Here is an 18,652-nt window from a genome sequence, read left to right as displayed (position 1 = left end):
AGGTTAGCCAGGGGTCTTCAATCTGTGGGGCGCGACCCCCAGGGGGGGCGTGGAGTCCCAGAAAGGGGGTCGCGCATTCCCATCGCACTTTCGCCTGGAACTGCCTGAAGCTGCATTCCAAAACGTTCGCTCTTTGTTTTGGATTCCGAATAGTGGCAGCTTCAGGCGCTCTCCGATTGGAGGACATCGTGAAAGCATACAGCGTCATCGGTGATTGTCCTCCAATCAGAGAAATTGCAGATTTAACATCAGGAAATGCCGGCCGGGAACTGCTCTGGCGAAGCGTCTGAAGTGCTTCAATGTTTGTTGTTGCTGCTGCTGCCTTGCACTCCTGCTGCATCTCCTGGACTTCCTTGTTGTCCTTGCTGCTGCTGTGTTTTTCCAGCAGCTGGTGTCCTTTTCGTGCTTCTTCTTCGCGGCTGCCTCCGAAATACGATCCCGTGGCTGTTTCCTGGTTTCCGTGGCAACCGGAACTTCGTGGAACTTGTAAGTAGGTTGCCTCTGCCCCACCTCCTCCACCATTCCCTGGCTTTTTACCCCTCAGACCTACACACAAGCATACACGCACGCGCGCACCCACATTCTTAACTCCAAAAATTTACGCCCACCCTTTCCCCACTGCTGTCTTTGGGATTCCTCTGCTAAAGTAAGTCACACAACAATAACACGAGGTTGAAATAGTGAACGCAGGCTGGATAGCATTTCTCATAGGTTCAGCCAGGCACCTGCCGACATGCCTTGGCTGTGCTTTCAGATCTTTTATACTTTGCTTGATATCACCAAAAACTCTGCACTGTGTTTTATGACTATTTAAACATTCTCTAAATATGTTATTAGTACATGAGCTGATACTGTGTTTCTGTGTTAAAGTAAAATTTTCACACATTCCCATTCTCTTCCATCCTCTGCTTGAAACCTCATCTCTCCTTCCACACATCTTTGTCTTTTAATCTCATTTCTTTTCTTTCACTTTTGTTCTGCTGCTGAGGTCACCCATATAATGTCAAATGTGCAGCTACCACCATAAAAAGCCCAGGTGGTCCCTTCGCTGTATTTCTGTTTGGAAGATTGTCCATGGCAGGGGTGTGGGGGGTGTATTACGCCCTCACCTCCTTGTCAAACTTCCTGTCTCTCTTCCTATCTCCTCTCCCTTAAAATCCTTCAGGTGGCTTCATCACGTCCGTTTTTGTTTTCTCTACACCTGTCCTCCCACTCCCCCCGCTGCCATCATGTCCAGGGCAGGCATGGCTCTCTGTTTCGCTATATAAGTGCAATTCCCTCCATCAGGATCATGTGGGTCCTGTCCCCTCATCTCTCCAGTGGTCAAGACCTAGCTCTGTCTTAGACAAGGTCTATCCTTCTGTTCTGAGTAAGGAGTGTCTCTCCCACACTGGAGCTCTCTCAGGTGGGTCCTGCCCTCTCACCCCTCCAATGGGTCTGCCAGGGCCTTACTCTCTATTCCACAAGGTCTCCCTCCGGTGTCTTCCACAGTTGGGGTCTCTCGGTGGGTCCTGTCCTCTCATCCTCCATCTGGCATGGCAAGGCCTTGCGCTCTGTGCCACAAGGTCTCCCTCTGTTGTGAGTAAGGGATGTCTCTCCCACACTGGGGCTCTCTTGGGTGAGTGCTGCCCTCTCACCCCTCCAGTGGGACTGCCATGCCCTGGCTCTGTTCTACAAGGTCTCCCTTCCATTATTATCCAACCTATTAACCAGGGATACTATGTTTTGACATTAGTGGTTTTCTGGAAAACAGGTGGAATTAACCATTTTTTAATTTGCCTCAAACCTCCTGTAGAACCTGGTCTCTCTGTAGAGAGGAACACTGTGTTTCCTGTTCTGCCTGTTTATTTGAACAAAGTATTGCTTTCTGGGAATTGTAGTCCTCCAATGTTTAAGATCAGTTGGATTGCTGCACCTGATAACAATAATTTGTAAAAATGAAAGCCTGAGAGTGGATGCATGGACCCTCTTTTACTAATGTTTTGCATGGGCGCTTGCACTCTGAAAGGCTACACAAAAGTTAGTGTCAATCTACTTACTTTTTAAAGGCCTGTATGCTTTATTGCATTGTTATGCACCCTCCAATATATACTTTAGTAAATAAATGCCATGGTGTTTGGCCATTATTCTGAGATCTAGATCCATAGTGACCTGGTAGCATAGTGTAATATAGCGTCCCTATGCAAACTAGGGTTCTTTGCGGCGCTCTAAGGCTGGCTTCAGAGCCTGGCCTCTCGGTAAAGAGGGATGCAATGTGGTTCCCTAGAAAAGGTAAGTAAGGTGTGACACTGAAGAGGCAGGACTGGGTGGTCTGCTCCATAGCACCCCCTGGTAGTATGGAGGTTGTCCATGAGGAGTAAGCAGGTGGTGGTTTGCATCCCAATTTTTATTGATGGGGCAGAATGAAACCTGGGGAGGGCAAGAAGCAGTGGCAGTTGGCATGGACCCTGAGAAACAGAGATGGGTTGGTGAGTCTATCCTAGATACTGCATTGTCTGTGGTTGCCTTGTGGGCTGTGGTCCAGGTCCTGATCTCTGAGGGTAGCAACCCTGAGACAGAGAAAGTAAGGACTAGGAGGCAGGTTTCACCTGCAGCAGTGAGGCTAAAGGAGGGTAGTAGGAGAGTGGGCCATGCTTAAAAAGAATTGCTGAGAAACATTTTCTCCTCAAACCAGTCTCTTGCTGTCTGTATTTATCCATATTTATTTTGTTTTGTGAATAGATGTGATAACCCGTATATTTCCACATTTACTTAACAGATAGACGTGCACTCATACTTTCATGCCTGTCGCGGTTTAGCAAATTACACTGCCAAAATAATATAATACACACATCAAACAATTGGCATGATAGCACAAATACCTGTTGAGAAATGCAACAATTAATTTAAGCAAATCTCAGTGAGCTTTATAACTCCCTATGCTGGCAATGTGTGCAACTACTGGCCTGAAAGTCAATAAACTCAGCATAGTCACCCAAAAGAAGCCAATTATCAGCATTTTTCCACTTTCAAAAGTAGATACAGACAGGATATACAATGATTTCTGTCTGTAGTTATCTGTAAAAATCTGTAAAAATGGAAAACAGGGAGCACCAATTATGAGGAGTATTAAGTTCTAGAAATTTTTGTAAGGAGGGGGTCCTCATGCCTGAAATTTTTTGACAGGGGGGTCTCGGCATCCAAAAGTTTGAAGACCTCTGCATTAAACTCTGAAACTATCCTTTTCTGGAAGCATTTGCTCACTCTGTTTTACGGACTATAGACTGCTCTCCACTCCTCATTTCAGGAAATGTCCACACTACGCAAATCCTTTTCCTGCAACAACCCGATAGTATGGGTTAGAACTGGGGGTCTCTAGTTTGGCTGAGGCCAACTATGGACCCTTGCTTCTAAGTTAGGGAAAGGAAGGACACCTTCTCAGATAGCCCCTGCTCACCCTCTTGGTAGCTTGGAAAGAGCAGGCAGGCTTATCTCCAAGGAAAATGTGTAAAGTATTTGCAACCCCCCTCTGAGTAACCCAATGATGACACCACAAATGGTCTCCACACGAGTTTCATAAAAAACAAGTATATGTTTATATAAAAAGATATACGATTAGACCACACGATAAGAATCCAACATATGCGTATTTGTAATATTTCACCTGACCGGTAATTAGGTCAGCCAGCCCTTGTAGGTTCTTGCAGTATTAATGAGCAATTCTAGATGATCCAATGCAGTCCTAATGCAATGCTATGCAGTTTGTAATGCAAGAATCAGGCACTTTGCAATGTAAACCTAATGCAGTTCGTTATGCAACAATCAGGCCATTCGTAATGCCAATATAATGCAATTCGTAATGCAACAATCAGGCAGTTCGTTATGCAAAATAATGCAATGCGTAATGCAACAATCAGGTAGTACGTTATGCAGAAATAATGCAATGCGTAATGCAACAATCAGGTAGTTCACTATGCAGAAATAATGCAATGCGTAATGCAACAATCATGCAGTTCATTATGCAAAAATAATGCAATACGTGATGCACAAATCAGGCAGTTCGTAATACCAAAATAATGTACTCTGGCACCGATCACGGTGCTCGGGACGGTCTCCAGGCCAATCCTGCTGACTCGCGGTCTGCTACTGCCAAAATATGCCCCCAACACGGGTATAGTGTAACGCAAAGTGTAGCTCCACTCTCCGGCCCCGGTACTGCCACTCCTCGGCAAGTACAGGCCGCGATATGAGCTTGAGCGGAGGCTCGCGCTGCGAGAATGGGAAAGGCCGAGAGCGTTTCTCTCCGAGCCCGCACCCCGCCCCAGGTGGAGACACACGCACGCTCGCTGAGCGTTACCTGGGGGGTGCGAACTTGCTCTCCTCTCCTCGCGACTTGGGCCTCAGATGTGACTTCGTTGATTTGGGCAGTGGAACTCGGGCCCCCCGACAACAGAGATAGTTCGAGGTCCCTCCTTGGCAAAAGGCAGGCTCGGAGCGGCGGCACAGCTCCACTGGGGATGCCGGTCCGGGCCGATGGCAATGACAAAGATCTCAGGCTGCAACAGGGCACACGCACACAGCGTTGCTTGGACTCACTTGAGCTCCGGGGGTGCACGGTCATAGGGCAACCCTCACAAAAGTCTCAGGCTGCATGAAGCACATGCACCCATCGTCGCTGAGACTCCCTTGAGTTCCGGGTGCACACGATCACAGGGCAATCCTCACAAAGGTCTCAGGTTGCACAAAGCACATGCACACAGCGTCGCTGAGACTCACTTGGATTCCGGGTGCGCACGATCACAGGATGATCCTCACAAATGTCTCCGGCTGCACAAAGCACACGCACACAGCATCACTAAGACTCACTTGGACTCCTGGTGCTCACGATCATAGGGCAATTCTTACGAGGGTCTCAGGCTGCAAAAAGCACATACACACAGCGTCGCTGAGACACACTGGAGTTCCATGTGCACACGAATACAGGGCAATCCGCACAAAGGTCTCAGGTTGCACAAAGCACACACACACAGCGTCGCTGAGACTCACTTGGATTCCGGGTGCACACGATCACAGGACGATCCTCACGAAAGTCTCAGGCTGCACACGCACACAGCGTCGCTGAGACTCACTTGGACTCCTGGTGCCCACGATCACAGACAATTCTTACGAGGGTCTCAGGCTGCAAAAAGCACATGCACACAGCGTCGCTGAGACACACCTGGAAACTTTTGTGTTCCTGAGTTTCCACAACAGGGAGCCAGCTCTCCTCGGTCCCTTGGGGATAAGTTACTTCAGGACACAGCACACAGCAAAGTCCTTTCAAGCAGGGGGACACAGCACTCAGCAAAGTCCCTTTAGCCTCTCCTTGGTTAAAGCAGCAAACTGCAGGCCAGCCCCAGAACACACAGCAAGGGTCAGTCCCTTCCTTCAGTCTCTTCAGCAGTTTCTTCCTTGGCAAAGGTTTCTCTTGACCACAAAGTAGTTTCAATCCTTTTCAATCTTGATCAATCCATTCCTATGTTCAGGGGCTTCAGCTCTCATAGTTATACCCCTAAATGTCTTTGAAGTCTTTGTGTTCAGGGGGGCACTGACCCCTGTCTAAACCAGTTCTGGGTGTCTCCCTGCCAGTGGTACCTTCTTCCTTTGATAGTGGGGGTCTGGATCCAAAATCACTCAGCACGAGATGGAGCCATTGTTTTATGGCGGCAGCCCAGGCCTCTTCACTTCCAGGGGCTACTTCTCCCCCCTACACTCCAGATGCAGGTCACCTTCTCCCCTGGGTCAAGACATTCCCTAGATCCTATCAGTCAGTCAGTCAGTCAATAGCTTTATTTCGATATAAATATCATAAAAGCATTATAATACAAAAAAGTTTCAAGATAAAATCACATCATAATGGTTAGGGTATAACAATGCAATTTTACCCGATGATTGGCAATTTAAGCTATTTGGTGCATATAAGAATTTATTTTGATTAATACAATTTAAAACAATAAGAGATGGTTAAAGTTAAAATATATAAAATTCATTATCGGCGACGATGTATGGCGTTACAGATTTCAGATGACCTATGTTCATACTCTATAGTAATCTGTGTCAGTTTTGGGAAGCCCTTCATATAGCCCTGTGCCTGGTTAGCCAGGCTCGGCCCAGAAACTTGGCAACTCCGCAAACACATAGGATTCTCGAGTCAGTTCTTAGTATACGTAGGGCAACTCGATGGTATAGAGTGCCTAGTTGTTTGCAGATTGGCAGAAGCCAGCAGGACCTAGCACTAGCGTAAGCAGGGCAAGCAAACATAAAATGTGCAATACTTTCTTTAGAGATCACGCAGGATGGGCATTCTACAGTGATCTTGTTGAAGGGGCGCAACTTCACGGTGAATTCATAGACTGGAAGTGTGCCAAATCTGAATTGAGTATATAATGCCCTATCCCTTGGGGTCTGGATTACATCCAAATAAGGTTCAAGGCCTCTAGATGGTTTGTGTTGGAAGAACTCTTCCGTAAGCCTTCCTAAATTTGGGTTGCTAAGGTCTCTGGCATCTATCCAATTCCAGTAGATGCGTTTGAGCTCTGCGGACTTTGGGTATCCCATGACTCTTCGAGGCCCAGGGTTATCATCAATGCCTTGACATTTGAGTTCCATTTTATCTTCTTGCCAATGTCCAACCCCATTACTTCAGCGAAAGCCTCAGCATAGTTGGCGAGTTCAGGGGTGCGCCTAAGGCGTGCCCAGTTCCTCAGGGGGCGAAGTTTGGCCATATCTTTAATGTGGCGCCTACCCAGATCATATATCAAAGGGGTTAAGGGTATACCCTGTGATAACAAGAGCAGGTCCCTGAAGAACTTGTTTTCTGATCTGCTGATCTCATCGAGGTTATCAAACCCCCACAGCTCGGTTCCGTAAAGGGCCGAGCTAACTGCCTCGGCTCCGTACACAATGGGTGCCGGGGCAATAGGTCTACTAAATGATGAGCGATGCTCTTTGCTCAGTGCCCCAGCCACACGTTTGTGATTCAGGTGCATTTTATCAAGGTGAAGTTTCTATTGTACTTTTTCTGAAAGGCGTATCCCAAGATAGTCAAAGGTGGTGACTCTCTCGAGATAGGTTCCGTCTAAAGTAATATTATTCCTAAAGGATTTGTGGGGATTAAAAGTCATGAATTTTGCTTTAGATGTATTTATGACTAAGCCTCGAGTGTTACAGAAAAGTTGGAACCTGTTCAGGAGCTTTTGGAGGCCTGCCGGGGTCTTTGAGATCAGCAGTGTATCATCAGTAAACAGGAGAGTTGGTGCCTCATTACCTGCCAGGGCCGGGGTATCAGCAGGTACTTCTTGCAGAAATCTGACCACCCTGTTCACGTATAACGAGAACAGGGTGGGTGCCATCACGCAGCCCTGGCGTACTCCCCTGTTTACTGGGATCTTATCAGCAAGCTGTCCCTGGGACCCCCATCTTATCTGAGCATAATTGCCCTCATGTAGCCTTACTAAGAGGTTAAGGATCATTGGAGGGATAACCATGGCTTGAAATGTTTGCCATAACTTATCCCTGGGGACCAGGTCAAAGGCAGTCTTTAGGTCGATAAAAGTGAGGTAAAAACTGCCCTTGCCAATCACCACCACCTTCCAGTGGATCAGGAGAAGCCTAAAGATCTGGTCCACCGTTCCTGTATTGGTCCGGAAGCCCGCCTGGTATTGAGAAAGGATGTCCTCCTCCTCAGCCCTCGATTGGATTCTCTGTAATGTGACCCTACCAACTATCTTCTGCATTGCATCTATAAGGCTAATTGGCCTGTATTTGGAAGGGTCCTCTCTAGTCCCCTTCTTGTAGATTGGGACTACCTCCGCTCCCTTCCATGAGTCCCTTGCGAGACTGGGCATCCTCCAGAGATGGAGTTGATAAGAAGTAGGACAAACTCAGTCCAATTGGCCCAATCAGAGAGGAACAGGTCCCCAGGGAGACCATCAGGTCCCGGGGCTTTGGCGGGCACTATCTTTCTTATGGCTAACTCGACTTCTTTTAATGTAAATGGGACGTGGTCCCCCTTCCCAAGGCTTAATGGGAAGTGACCACATTGTCCTTCTACATTTGGAATGTTAGTCCCAGAATATAAGTCGCAAAAGTGGTCATGCCAGACCTGAGGTGGTATGTGATTGGGGATTTGATCTACCTCACCCTTGTTTGTGTGTCTGACCAATGACCAAAAAAGATTAGTGTCCCTTGCAAGACTGGCATTTTTAAGGTTGTAATCACTGGAAAAAGTGGGGCGACATTCCACCCCACATCAGGCGCACAGCCGTAGTTCATGAATATATATGCAACGTTTGCTCCAATTTTGTCAAAAAGTTTTTATTTTCCTTTTCATTCACAGTTGTTAAACAGTCATCTTTTTTTCTCAGTCACGCGGTGGACCTCTATGTAAACACAATCCTTAATGCTGGAGAAGTGCCACTATCGCCTTTACTCTGCGGCATGGCGTTTTACATAAATATTCCTCATTGTGTTGCTTTCAATACCCAATGCATTTCGGGACATTTTGGCCCTTCGTCAGGGGTTATCTATAAATTGAAAAACATAGACATTAGCTAAAGTTTGTTAAATAAATCATGTTGACCACCTTAAGCACATAAATAAAGTTCAAAATACACATGTATGTAACTGAGGTGAGTCCCCTAATCAATGTGATGCCCGCTGAATTCTTAAGAGTGTATCTGCTCATTTCGGTACCTGCGCTCGAACACATTCAACCCCTCTAAACTCTCATTACATTGTACCTCGCCAGCAAATGCACACCCACGTAATCCAAATTTTCCCCTTATAATTCTTCGAGCCTTTTATAAAAACGAATCCCACCTTGAATATTCTGGTAACTGCTATTCTTCCTGTTCGGAACCATTCTGATGACTTAGCTCACACGCTCTATTTAAGACACCTGTGGGGTGTCCCCGCCCATTCTAATCCCTCCAATTACGATCAGCTCTTCCAATCCAACTGCAAGAACCAAAATGCACTGCATACGTTTAAAGTATATCCAATCTAAAGTGCGTCTCAATCTTAAAACGCTCCCGCTGCCAAATATCGCAATCTTGAAGTACTTTAAGGGGTTCTTAACACGCAATGTGTTGTTTAGGTGTGTGTAAACCATAATCATCTCACTTTATAACAATAGCTTTCTTATGCTACGTTTGTTTCAACCAAGTCGTCGCTGTCGGAATAACTATATTAGTGTTGGTGTGATGGCTCTCATATATCTCTTTCCCTCGTTTTAACATAATCCTAACCGTTTGAATGACGTGCGGGTGTATAGCCAAGTTGCCAGCCTCTCTGCCATATATACATTCACCTCTAGTGTTTCTAGCGTAAACCTCAAAATAAACACAATAAATTCCCTGCCCGCCCGCTGAAATCATTATCTACATCGATTCAAACATGTATCAATCCTGTACTCTATGTCAATCAAATCATGACGTAAAATGAACCATGGATACAACTGTTCGTTAGTCCGTTGTCTGTGTTTTCAAAAAAATAGTTCATGTGCTTCACTTTTGAGGAAAAGCTGTTCAACAGGTCCAGCGTATGACGATACAAACTTTATCTGTTAATTATCTTTGGTACGTGGGTGCAACTCGTCGGGTAGGCAGTAAATTGTAAGATCACAAGAAAAAGGTGACAGAGTGCACACCGGTTGTCTCCGTTCTTTCGTCAATAGCTTATTTGTTTGTATTTTGTTGGCGTGCAAAGCCGGAATCGTGGACTGCCAATTACACGTGTAAGTAGTAATCACTGGAAAAAGTGGGGCGACATTCCACCCCACATCAGGCGCACATGAACTATTTTTTTGAAAACACAGACAACGGACTAACGAACAGTTGTATCCATGGTTCATTTTACGTCATGATTTGATTGACATAGAGTACAGGATTGATACATGTTTGAATCGATGTAGATAATGATTTCAGCGGGCGGGCGGGGAATTTATTGTGTTTATTTTGAGGTTTACGCTAGAAACACTAGGGGTGAATGTATATATGGCAGAGAGGCTGGCAACTTGGCTATACACCCGCACGTCATTCAAACGGTTAGGATTATGTTAAAACGAGGGAAAGAGATATCTGAGAGCCATCACACCAACACTAATATAGTTATCCCGACAGCGACGACTTGGTTGAAACAAACGTAGCATAAGAAAACTATTGTTATAAAGTGAGATGATTATGGTTTACACACACCAAAACAACACATTGCGTGTTAAGAACCCCTTAAAGTACTTCAAGATTGCGATATTTGGCAGCGGGAGCGTTTTAAGATTGAGACGCACTTTAGATTGGATATACTTTAAACGTATGCAGTGCATTATGGTTCTTGCAGTCGGATTGGAAGAGCTGATCGTAATTGGAGGGATTAGAATGGGCGGGGACACCCCACAGGTGTCTTAAATAGAGCGTGTGAGCTAAGTCATCAGAATGGTTCCGAACAGGAAGAATAGCAGTTACCAGAATATTCAAGGTGGGGATTCGTTTTTATAAAAGGCTCGAAGAATTATAAGGGGAAAATTTGGATTACGTGGGTGTGCATTTGCTGGCGAGGTACAATGTAATGAGAGTTTAGAGGGGTTGAATGTGTTCGAGCGCAGGTACCGAAATGAGCAGATACACTCTTAAGAATTCAGCGGGCATCACATTGATTAGGGGACTCACCTCAGTTACATACATGTGTATTTTGAACTTTATTTATGTGCTTAAGGTGGTCAACATGATTTATTTAACAAACTTTAGCTAATGTCTATGTTTTTCAATTTATAGATAACCCCTGACGAAGGGCCAAAATGTCCCGAAATGCATTGGGTATTGAAAGCAACACAATGAGGAATATTTATGTAAAACGCCATGCCGCAGAGTAAAGGCGATAGTGGCACTTCTCCAGCATTAAGGATTGTGTTTACATAGAGGTCCACCGCGTGACTGAGAAAAAAAGATTGCTGTTTAACAACTGTGAATGAAAAGGAAAATAAAAACTTTTTGACAAAATTGGAGCAAACGTTGCATATATATGCATGAACTACGGCTGTGCGCCTGATGTGGGGTGGAATGTCGCCCCACTTTTTCCAGTGATTACTACTTACACGTGTAATTGGCAGTCCACGATTCCGGCTTTGCACGCCAACAAAATACAAACAAATAAGCTATTGACGAAAGAACGGAGACAACCGGTGTGCACTCTGTCACCTTTTTCTTGTGATCTTACAATTTACTGCCTACCCGACGAGTTGCACCCACGTACCAAAGATAATTAACAGATAAAGTTTGCATCGTCATACGCTGGACCTGTTGAACAGCTTTTCCTCAAAAGTGAAGCACATGAACTATTTTTTTGAAAACACAGACAACAGACTAACGAACAGTTGTATCCATGGTTCATTTTACGTCATGATTTGATTGACATAGAGTACAGGATTGATACATGTTTGAATCGATGTAGATAATGATTTCAGCGGGCGGGCGGGGAATTTATTGTGTTTATTTTGAGGTTTACGCTAGAAACACTAGGGGTGAATGTATATATGGCAGAGAGGCTGGCAACTTGGCTATACACCCGCACGTCATTCAAACGGTTAGGATTATGTTAAAACGAGGGAAAGAGATATATGAGAGCCATCACACCAACACTAATATAGTTATCCCGACAGCGACGACTTGGTTGAAACAAACGTAGCATAAGAAAACTATTGTTATAAAGTGAGATGATTATGGTTTACACACACCTAAACAACACATTGCGTGTTAAGAACCCCTTAAAGTACTTCAAGATTGCGATATTTGGCAGCGGGAGCGTTTTAAGATTGAGACGCACTTTAGATTGGATATACTTTAAACGTATGCAGTGCATTATGGTTCTTGCAGTTGGATTGGAAGAGCTGATCGTAATTGGAGGGATTAGAATGGGCGGGGACACCCCACAGGTGTCTTAAATAGAGCGTGTGAGCTAAGTCATCAGAATGGTTCCGAACAGGAAGAATAGCAGTTACCAGAATATTCAAGGTGGGGATTCGTTTTTATAAAAGGCTCGAAGAATTATAAGGGGAAAATTTGGATTACGTGGGTGTGCATTTGCTGGCGAGGTACAATGTAATGAGAGTTTAGAGGGGTTGAATGTGTTTGAGCGCAGGTACCGAAATGAGCAGATACACTCTTAAGAATTCAGCGGGCATCACATTGATTAGGGGACTCACCTCAGTTACATACATGTGTATTTTGAACTTTATTTATGTGCTTAAGGTGGTCAACATGATTTATTTAACAAACTTTAGCTAATGTCTATGTTTTTCAATTTATAGATAACCCCTGACGAAGGGCCAAAATGGCCCGAAATGCATTGGGTATTGAAAGCAACACAATGAGGAATATTTATGTAAAACGCCATGCCGCAGAGTAAAGCCGATAGTGGCACTTCTTCAGCATTAAGGATTGTGTTTACATAGAGGTCCACCGCGTGACTGAGAAAAAAAGATGACTGTTTAACAACTGTGAATGAAAAGGAAAATAAAAACTTTTTGACAAAATTGGAGCAAACGTTGCATATATATGCATGAACTACGGCTGTGCGCCTGATGTGGGGTGGAATGTCGCCCCACTTTTTCCAGTGATTACTACTTACACGTGTAATTGGCAGTCCACGATTCCGGCTTTGCACGCCAACAAAATACAAACAAATAAGCTATTGACGAAAGAACGGAGACAACCGGTGTGCACTCTGTCACCTTTTTCTTGTGTTTTTAAGGTTGTGCCATCGGGTTTCGTCCCAGTCTAGCTTTGCTTGATGCTGAGCCTCTCTGTTTTCCTGTCTTGCAACTTTGATGACTGAGCTGTTCTAGGCTCTAATCGCTATTACCAAAGCCTTCCTCTTAATTCTGCACTCTTTTGTGTACCATGTTTGGCCTCTTCTTTTTTGTGGGACAGATTTAATGGACCTTTTCGGTGCTTGGAAGTGAGTATAGATTTGTTCAATGGTGCGTGAGTGTACACTGAGAGCATAAGTAGGCCCCTCTGCTATTCCTTCTCTTAACTCGTTTGTATTTTTATAAAGAACTTGCCTGATGGCCTCCATTTTTTCTTCTTCAAAAGCGACCTTGTGCCATTTCAAGGCTCTACTCGAGTTTGAGGGTATCACCTCTTTAGTCACAGAGTGCATACGATTAGTTGGTATAGAGCAAGGGGGTGACCATGGGAACCTCAGTGACATAAAAAGAGGGTTATGGTCACTGTTGGTTGTGTTGCCCAACTCCATATCTAGGACATACTCCCAAAATCTAACATCTACTAGGATGTAATCAATGCGAGATGGACTAGTTACTCTGTTATAGGTGAGGGCTCCCTGGGCATCGGATCTGGTCCTGCCATTCACTGCCCTTAGCCCATATTCCAAGGTGAGTGCATATAGTTGGATAGCCACCTGTGTCCATCGTTTTACCGGGGGTATGGTTAATGAGGGGACTCCCCATTTGTTGTCTTCCTCCTCTATCCCTGTTATGTCTTCTGTGCTGAGAGGCTCAAAAGTGCTGTTGAAATCGCCAGCAACTACTACTCTAGAGTGGGATGAAAAATTTGATAAACCTTCTTCAAGTAGCATGAGAACGGGAGAGGTTTTACCTTCCGATTGTCCCCTTTATGTAAACAAACAAGTCCTGCATTATCCCCCCCTCCTGGGCCCTTGATAGTGAGCCTCATGATGCCTGGGCTCAAAGTTTGACAACTAAAAGTTCTACAGTTGAGGGCAATGTTGACCCATATGATCAGTCCTCCCGAGGGGCGACCCCTCCCTTTGGTGGTGGCAGGTATATGGTAACAGCTATAGCCCAGTTTATGTAGAGGAGCCACGCTCCGTTTCTTGAAAAACACAGATGTCATATCCCTCTACCAGGTCGTTCCAATGGGGTAGTGATAGCTTGCTACTGAGGCCAGCAACGTTCCACGAGATGACTTTTAGCTGACGGGAAGTGAATAAGCCTTGGGTTGGGGCAGTGATTGATGCCAGTTGAGGGGTTGGGTCAGTTGGGGAAGTTTGATCAGTAGATAAGGGGAGGGCCTGTAATGGCTGCGCTGCCCGGATCTCATTTAGTGGTCAATCATTAGCTTCAAGTGATGCGGAGCCTCTTGTCACCCCTGTCTGGTGTTTATCGCTTGATCTATCTGGGGGTAAGGCTACTGGAAATCGTCTGAGCTGTATTGATGTTGAGTCAGGGGAGCAGGTACGGAACTCAAGTGAAACAAGCTTTTCTACCAAATTGACACTAGTCAGGGTAAGCTCAATATGGTCCTGTGGATGTATGCGTGCCATGCATCTCCTAGCCCTGACAATGTCATCCCGAATAAGAGAGCGGCATCCCCTGCCGTGACGAATCCAGTGTATTGATTTGTTTATTCGTGAGTCCTCGCTTTCGTGACCAGCCGCGATATCTAGTTTGGGAACATTGACCATGTAAACTTTTCTCCCTTCTAACTGAGAGGTTTGCGGAGGATGATTCCCCTTTGGCTTATTAGTAACCATTTGATTCATTGTTACCAGTGTATTTTTAGGTGTAGTGCAATGAGCAAGGGTTTGTGTTGGAACTAAGTTCTGGCAACAAGGATGTGGGGTCTTGAGCTGTCCGCTATAAGGGGGAAAAGAAGCTATATTGTTCATTGTAGAGAGGAGTGCGGGTGGTCGGCCGCCTTTTTGATTTCTTTCGGCCTGAGCGGGAAAAGAAGTTCGCTGTGGGCGTAGGCGCTCATCTGCCGCAGAGCATGGGGGCTGCTTATGGGAGGGATTACTAGGGGGTGAAGATTTTAAGCATGTGGACTAGTTTGTCGATCTTAGCTCTCAATGTTCCTATGTCCTGTCTAAGCGAGGCGACGAGCTGGTATAGCCCTTGCAATGATATATCCGCAACACCATGTCAGAAAAAAGGTCTAGAGGGAAGGCAAAAAGTTTAGGGAACTTTAGCCAAAAATGGCCAAGTCCAACAGTATGGAATGTGATCCATCTCCTCATAAAAAGCACCCTGTACTTTTAAACCTTTAAAACCCATCTAAAGAACCAGCTACTTGTGGAACCCTTGAGTTTGCCTGTCTGAATTACACTTTATAGCTGAACCTGAGATGCTCTTAGACATGTATACTATTTGCCCATTTAAAGATTCATGGATCCTCGTACTGCCAAACAATAATAAAACCACAGGAGGCTTTGCTTTCTCGGTACAAGCTGGAAACCAAAATTCGAAGAGTCCAACAATCATAGAATCACTGACAATCGCAGAAGAAGACTGTGTAACGCAGTCTACCTGGGAAGAACGCGGACTCCTCCTCACTCTTTCATCACACCCTCTGCACAAGACTCCACGACACCGGCATCCGCGACAAAGCCATAGAATGGACCCACTTCTTCCTCACCGGCCGAACACAGAGAATCAGACTTCCACCATCCTACTCAGAACCCACAGAGATCAGCTGTGGAGTGCCCCAGGGATCGTCCCTGAGCCCTACCCTCTTCAACATCGACATGGCCCCGCTAGCAGCCATCATCAGTGGCCACTGACTCAATATCGTGTCTTACGCCGACACCCAGCTGATTCGCTCCCTCACAGACAAACCCACAACAGCCAAGAGCAACTTCCACAATAGGATGAAGGCAGTCGCCACCTGACGGAAGGACAGCTGCCTCAAGCTCAACTGAGACAAGCCCGAAGTTTTCATCCTGAGCTCCACCCCCTCCTCATAGGACAACTCCTGGTGGCCCTCAGCGCTCGGAACCTCTTCACACTCACGGACCACTCAGACATCATCCTGGACTCCTTGCTCTCAATGAACCGCCAAATCAACGCAGTCTCATCCTCCTGCTTCCACAGACTCCGCCTGCTTCGAAGATTTTCAAGTGGATTCTCACCGAGTCCAGGAAAATGGTAACCCATGCACTTGTCAGCAGCACACTGGACTACGGCAACGCACTCTATGCCAGCACCACCCAAAAACTCCTAAAGAAACTGCAGAACATCCAGAGCACCTCCACTAGACTCATCCTGAACATCCCCCACCGCAGCCATATCACCCATCACCTGAGAGACCTCCACTGGTTCCCGATCAACAAAAGAATTACCTTCAAGCTCCTCACAAAACCTCCACAATGCTGGTCCTGCATACCTCAACCACTGTTTCTCATTCCACATACTCATCAGACATCTCTGCTCCACCCAACTTGCCCTGGCCACCATCCCACGAATGCGCAAGACCGCGGCTGGAGCTAGATCCTTCTCCTACCTCGCTGCGAAGACCTGGAACTCCCTGCCTCTACATCTCAGGTAATCACCGTCTCTTCCTCAATTCAGGAAGGACCTCAAGACCTGGCTCTTCGACTGAACCGCAGAACTCCGACCATCCACTCAGCGCCTTGAGACCCTAACGGAAGAGTAGTTGCGCTTTACAAGAAAGCTGATTGATTTCTCCACACATTTTGCCGCCCCAGATCCTTAAGATCTGAGTGGGCGACCGCCTGTCAAAGCCAGCACAGGAACTTTACTGGTTTTCTGTTCATTTGTAATCAAGACTTTTTTATTACTCTTAAGTCCCGCAGCTGTCCCATGCAAACGGTGGCTTCACACTATCTACTTATTTCCTGTGAGGTTGTATTTCTACTCAGAATATGAGCCTTCCAGGTCCTATTCCCGCCACAAATATAAATCCTGTCTCACTTGCTAACCTCTGCCCTAGTTCACCTGTTCTGTTCTGCCTGCTAGCTGAGGCCGCATTGCCTGCTTTAAATGCTTTTGGACGGTGCTCCGCTGTAAAACTCATACACTGCACTCTAACAACTTAATACACACTGACCTACCTTTATAAGCTGAAGTCCTCGATAATCCCTAACGGATACTGCACCGTGAATGGTGTTAGCTTTGTTATGTTCCAGTGACCGCTTTTTTGACTCTGGAGAGTTAAACCCTTCGGGTGAAGTTTACGATGTGTAGCATAACGTGCATTCATAAAATGTTCACCCCTTAGACTAGAGCATCCTGGGACTGAAGCAGATGTTTGTTTGCGCAATATCCAAACTAATACTAATTTTATCGGGCTTGGGAGGATAAACGGTTAAGTAGACCTACCAGAAAGTGAAGTGTTGATCATGTGTGTAACATAGATCCTTGTAGGGGATGCTTTAGGCCTCAGAGGTACCAAACCTGATTATGCGGTAAAGTCATACTTTTTCGGGAAATGCCCTGGTCACAGACACAGAAAGATAAAAATATCGACGGCCTGCATACATTCAGTCAACTCAAAGCCATTCTTTACGTGAAGTATGTGCTATGGCGCCGCACGCAATGTACTGTGTAATCATTTCACTGTTTTATGCAGGTATGGCGATTCTACGCACACGTCGTTCGTAGCACATTGCTGGTAACACTAATAACACTTGTTCTGTATCGGTGTAACTTCAGTCTCCCAAAAGCGTCTATGGGAATTGCAAAACCGTCATCTTTCGTGACAGCGAAAAGATCCGTACATTAAGGGTTCCACCTGTCCCCGGTACGATGGGTCTGTCGTGTATTACGCCCCGGACTCGCCCTACTCCCGCCACCCTCGTTAATACTGAAAGAAATGGGCTCGGCAACGCCGGCAAGCTTAAAACGTATTCGCGAAGCAGGCGGTGGGCGGCTACGATGTCTGAGCGGATTAAAGTTGTTTATCATAGCATTCCGACCCGATTATTGAGAAACGGCAGTCCTGGGGTCGAGCGTCGAAAAACCGTGCTCCCCAGGAGAGCGGGCAGAGGGCACCTAGCGCGCCAAGGGCCCCTCCATTACCTCTGAAGATGGGTGCGACCCCCAGTGCGCATAAGGTGAGAATTGGGGCTACCAGTCATGGAAGCGGGACAAAGAGGCGAGGGCTGTCGTACTGCGGCAATTCGAGGACCCAGGCCTAAAGTGTTATAGTGTTTTTGTGTGCAGTTTTTTAGGTCGAAGGGTACCAGACTTGATAACGACATCATGGGGACATTCGGAAAGCTTCCCTCGGAATACATTCCGACCAAATGCTAAACATTGAATTTGTGCTTTGTAACTCGCATCTTGCTTTCAGTTTGGTGGCTTTACTTGTTTTAGGCAGTTCGGCTTGAATTCGTCTTTTCCTTAGGCCAAATGTCCAGCTTGAGTTTGTCCCTTCCTTTGCCCAAACCCCATTTACTGTATTCTTTCACCAGAACTGCATTTCTGTAAACAGACTTTTAAATCTTGTTCTGTTCTTGTCATTTTTGCTGTGTATTCAACGACAGAGGTCGAATGTCAGGGTCTGTCTTTCGGGGAGCTTGGTGTTTACTTTTAGTTCTCTGCCTTGAACGTGAGAGGATTTCTGGGACAATCCTGTTGGCTACCTGTGTGAGACAGAAAGGTTGTAGGATGTTATTTATTCTAGCTGGCTACTCGGGGTGTGCTGTACGATGTTATTTCTGTTCTAGCACAAAACAAAACCTAAATGTCCGTAAATGACTGTAAAAATCAACTTTGCAGCTATTTCAGAATATGGAAAGCACAAATGAAGAACGTTTTGGGGTAAATCTGAAGTGTGGTGGAATCAAATATTTGAATATGACCAAAACAAATCAATACACTAGGTGATGACATTTCCACACATTATCGTTTGAGCGC

At 45.8% G+C, this 18,652-nt stretch overlaps 1 protein-coding gene across 2 annotated transcripts in view; it reads left to right on the top strand.

Moving 5' to 3' along the window:
* The first annotated feature begins 230 nt into the window (after window positions 1-230).
* RSKR (ribosomal protein S6 kinase related) overlaps window positions 231-18,652 on the top strand; it is an 82,074-nt gene continuing 63,652 nt past the window's right edge. The window contains exon 1 of one of the 2 annotated variants that reach the window (XM_085649123.1): window positions 231-486. In XM_085649123.1, coding sequence (XP_085505249.1) covers window positions 256-486 — 231 coding nt within the window. In that variant the 5' untranslated portion in view covers window positions 231-255. Of the gene's footprint in view, window positions 487-17,725; window positions 17,848-18,652 lie in introns of those variants that run through there. The other variant, XM_085649124.1, reaches the window with a different exon arrangement.

This window comes from Triturus cristatus, chromosome 3_2, assembly GCF_964204655.1.
Source record: "Triturus cristatus chromosome 3_2, aTriCri1.1, whole genome shotgun sequence".
NCBI classification, from domain to species: Eukaryota; Metazoa; Chordata; class Amphibia; order Caudata; family Salamandridae; genus Triturus; species Triturus cristatus.
Note: the sequence above shows the minus strand (reverse complement) of the source record. Positions and strands in the feature narration are given on the sequence as shown.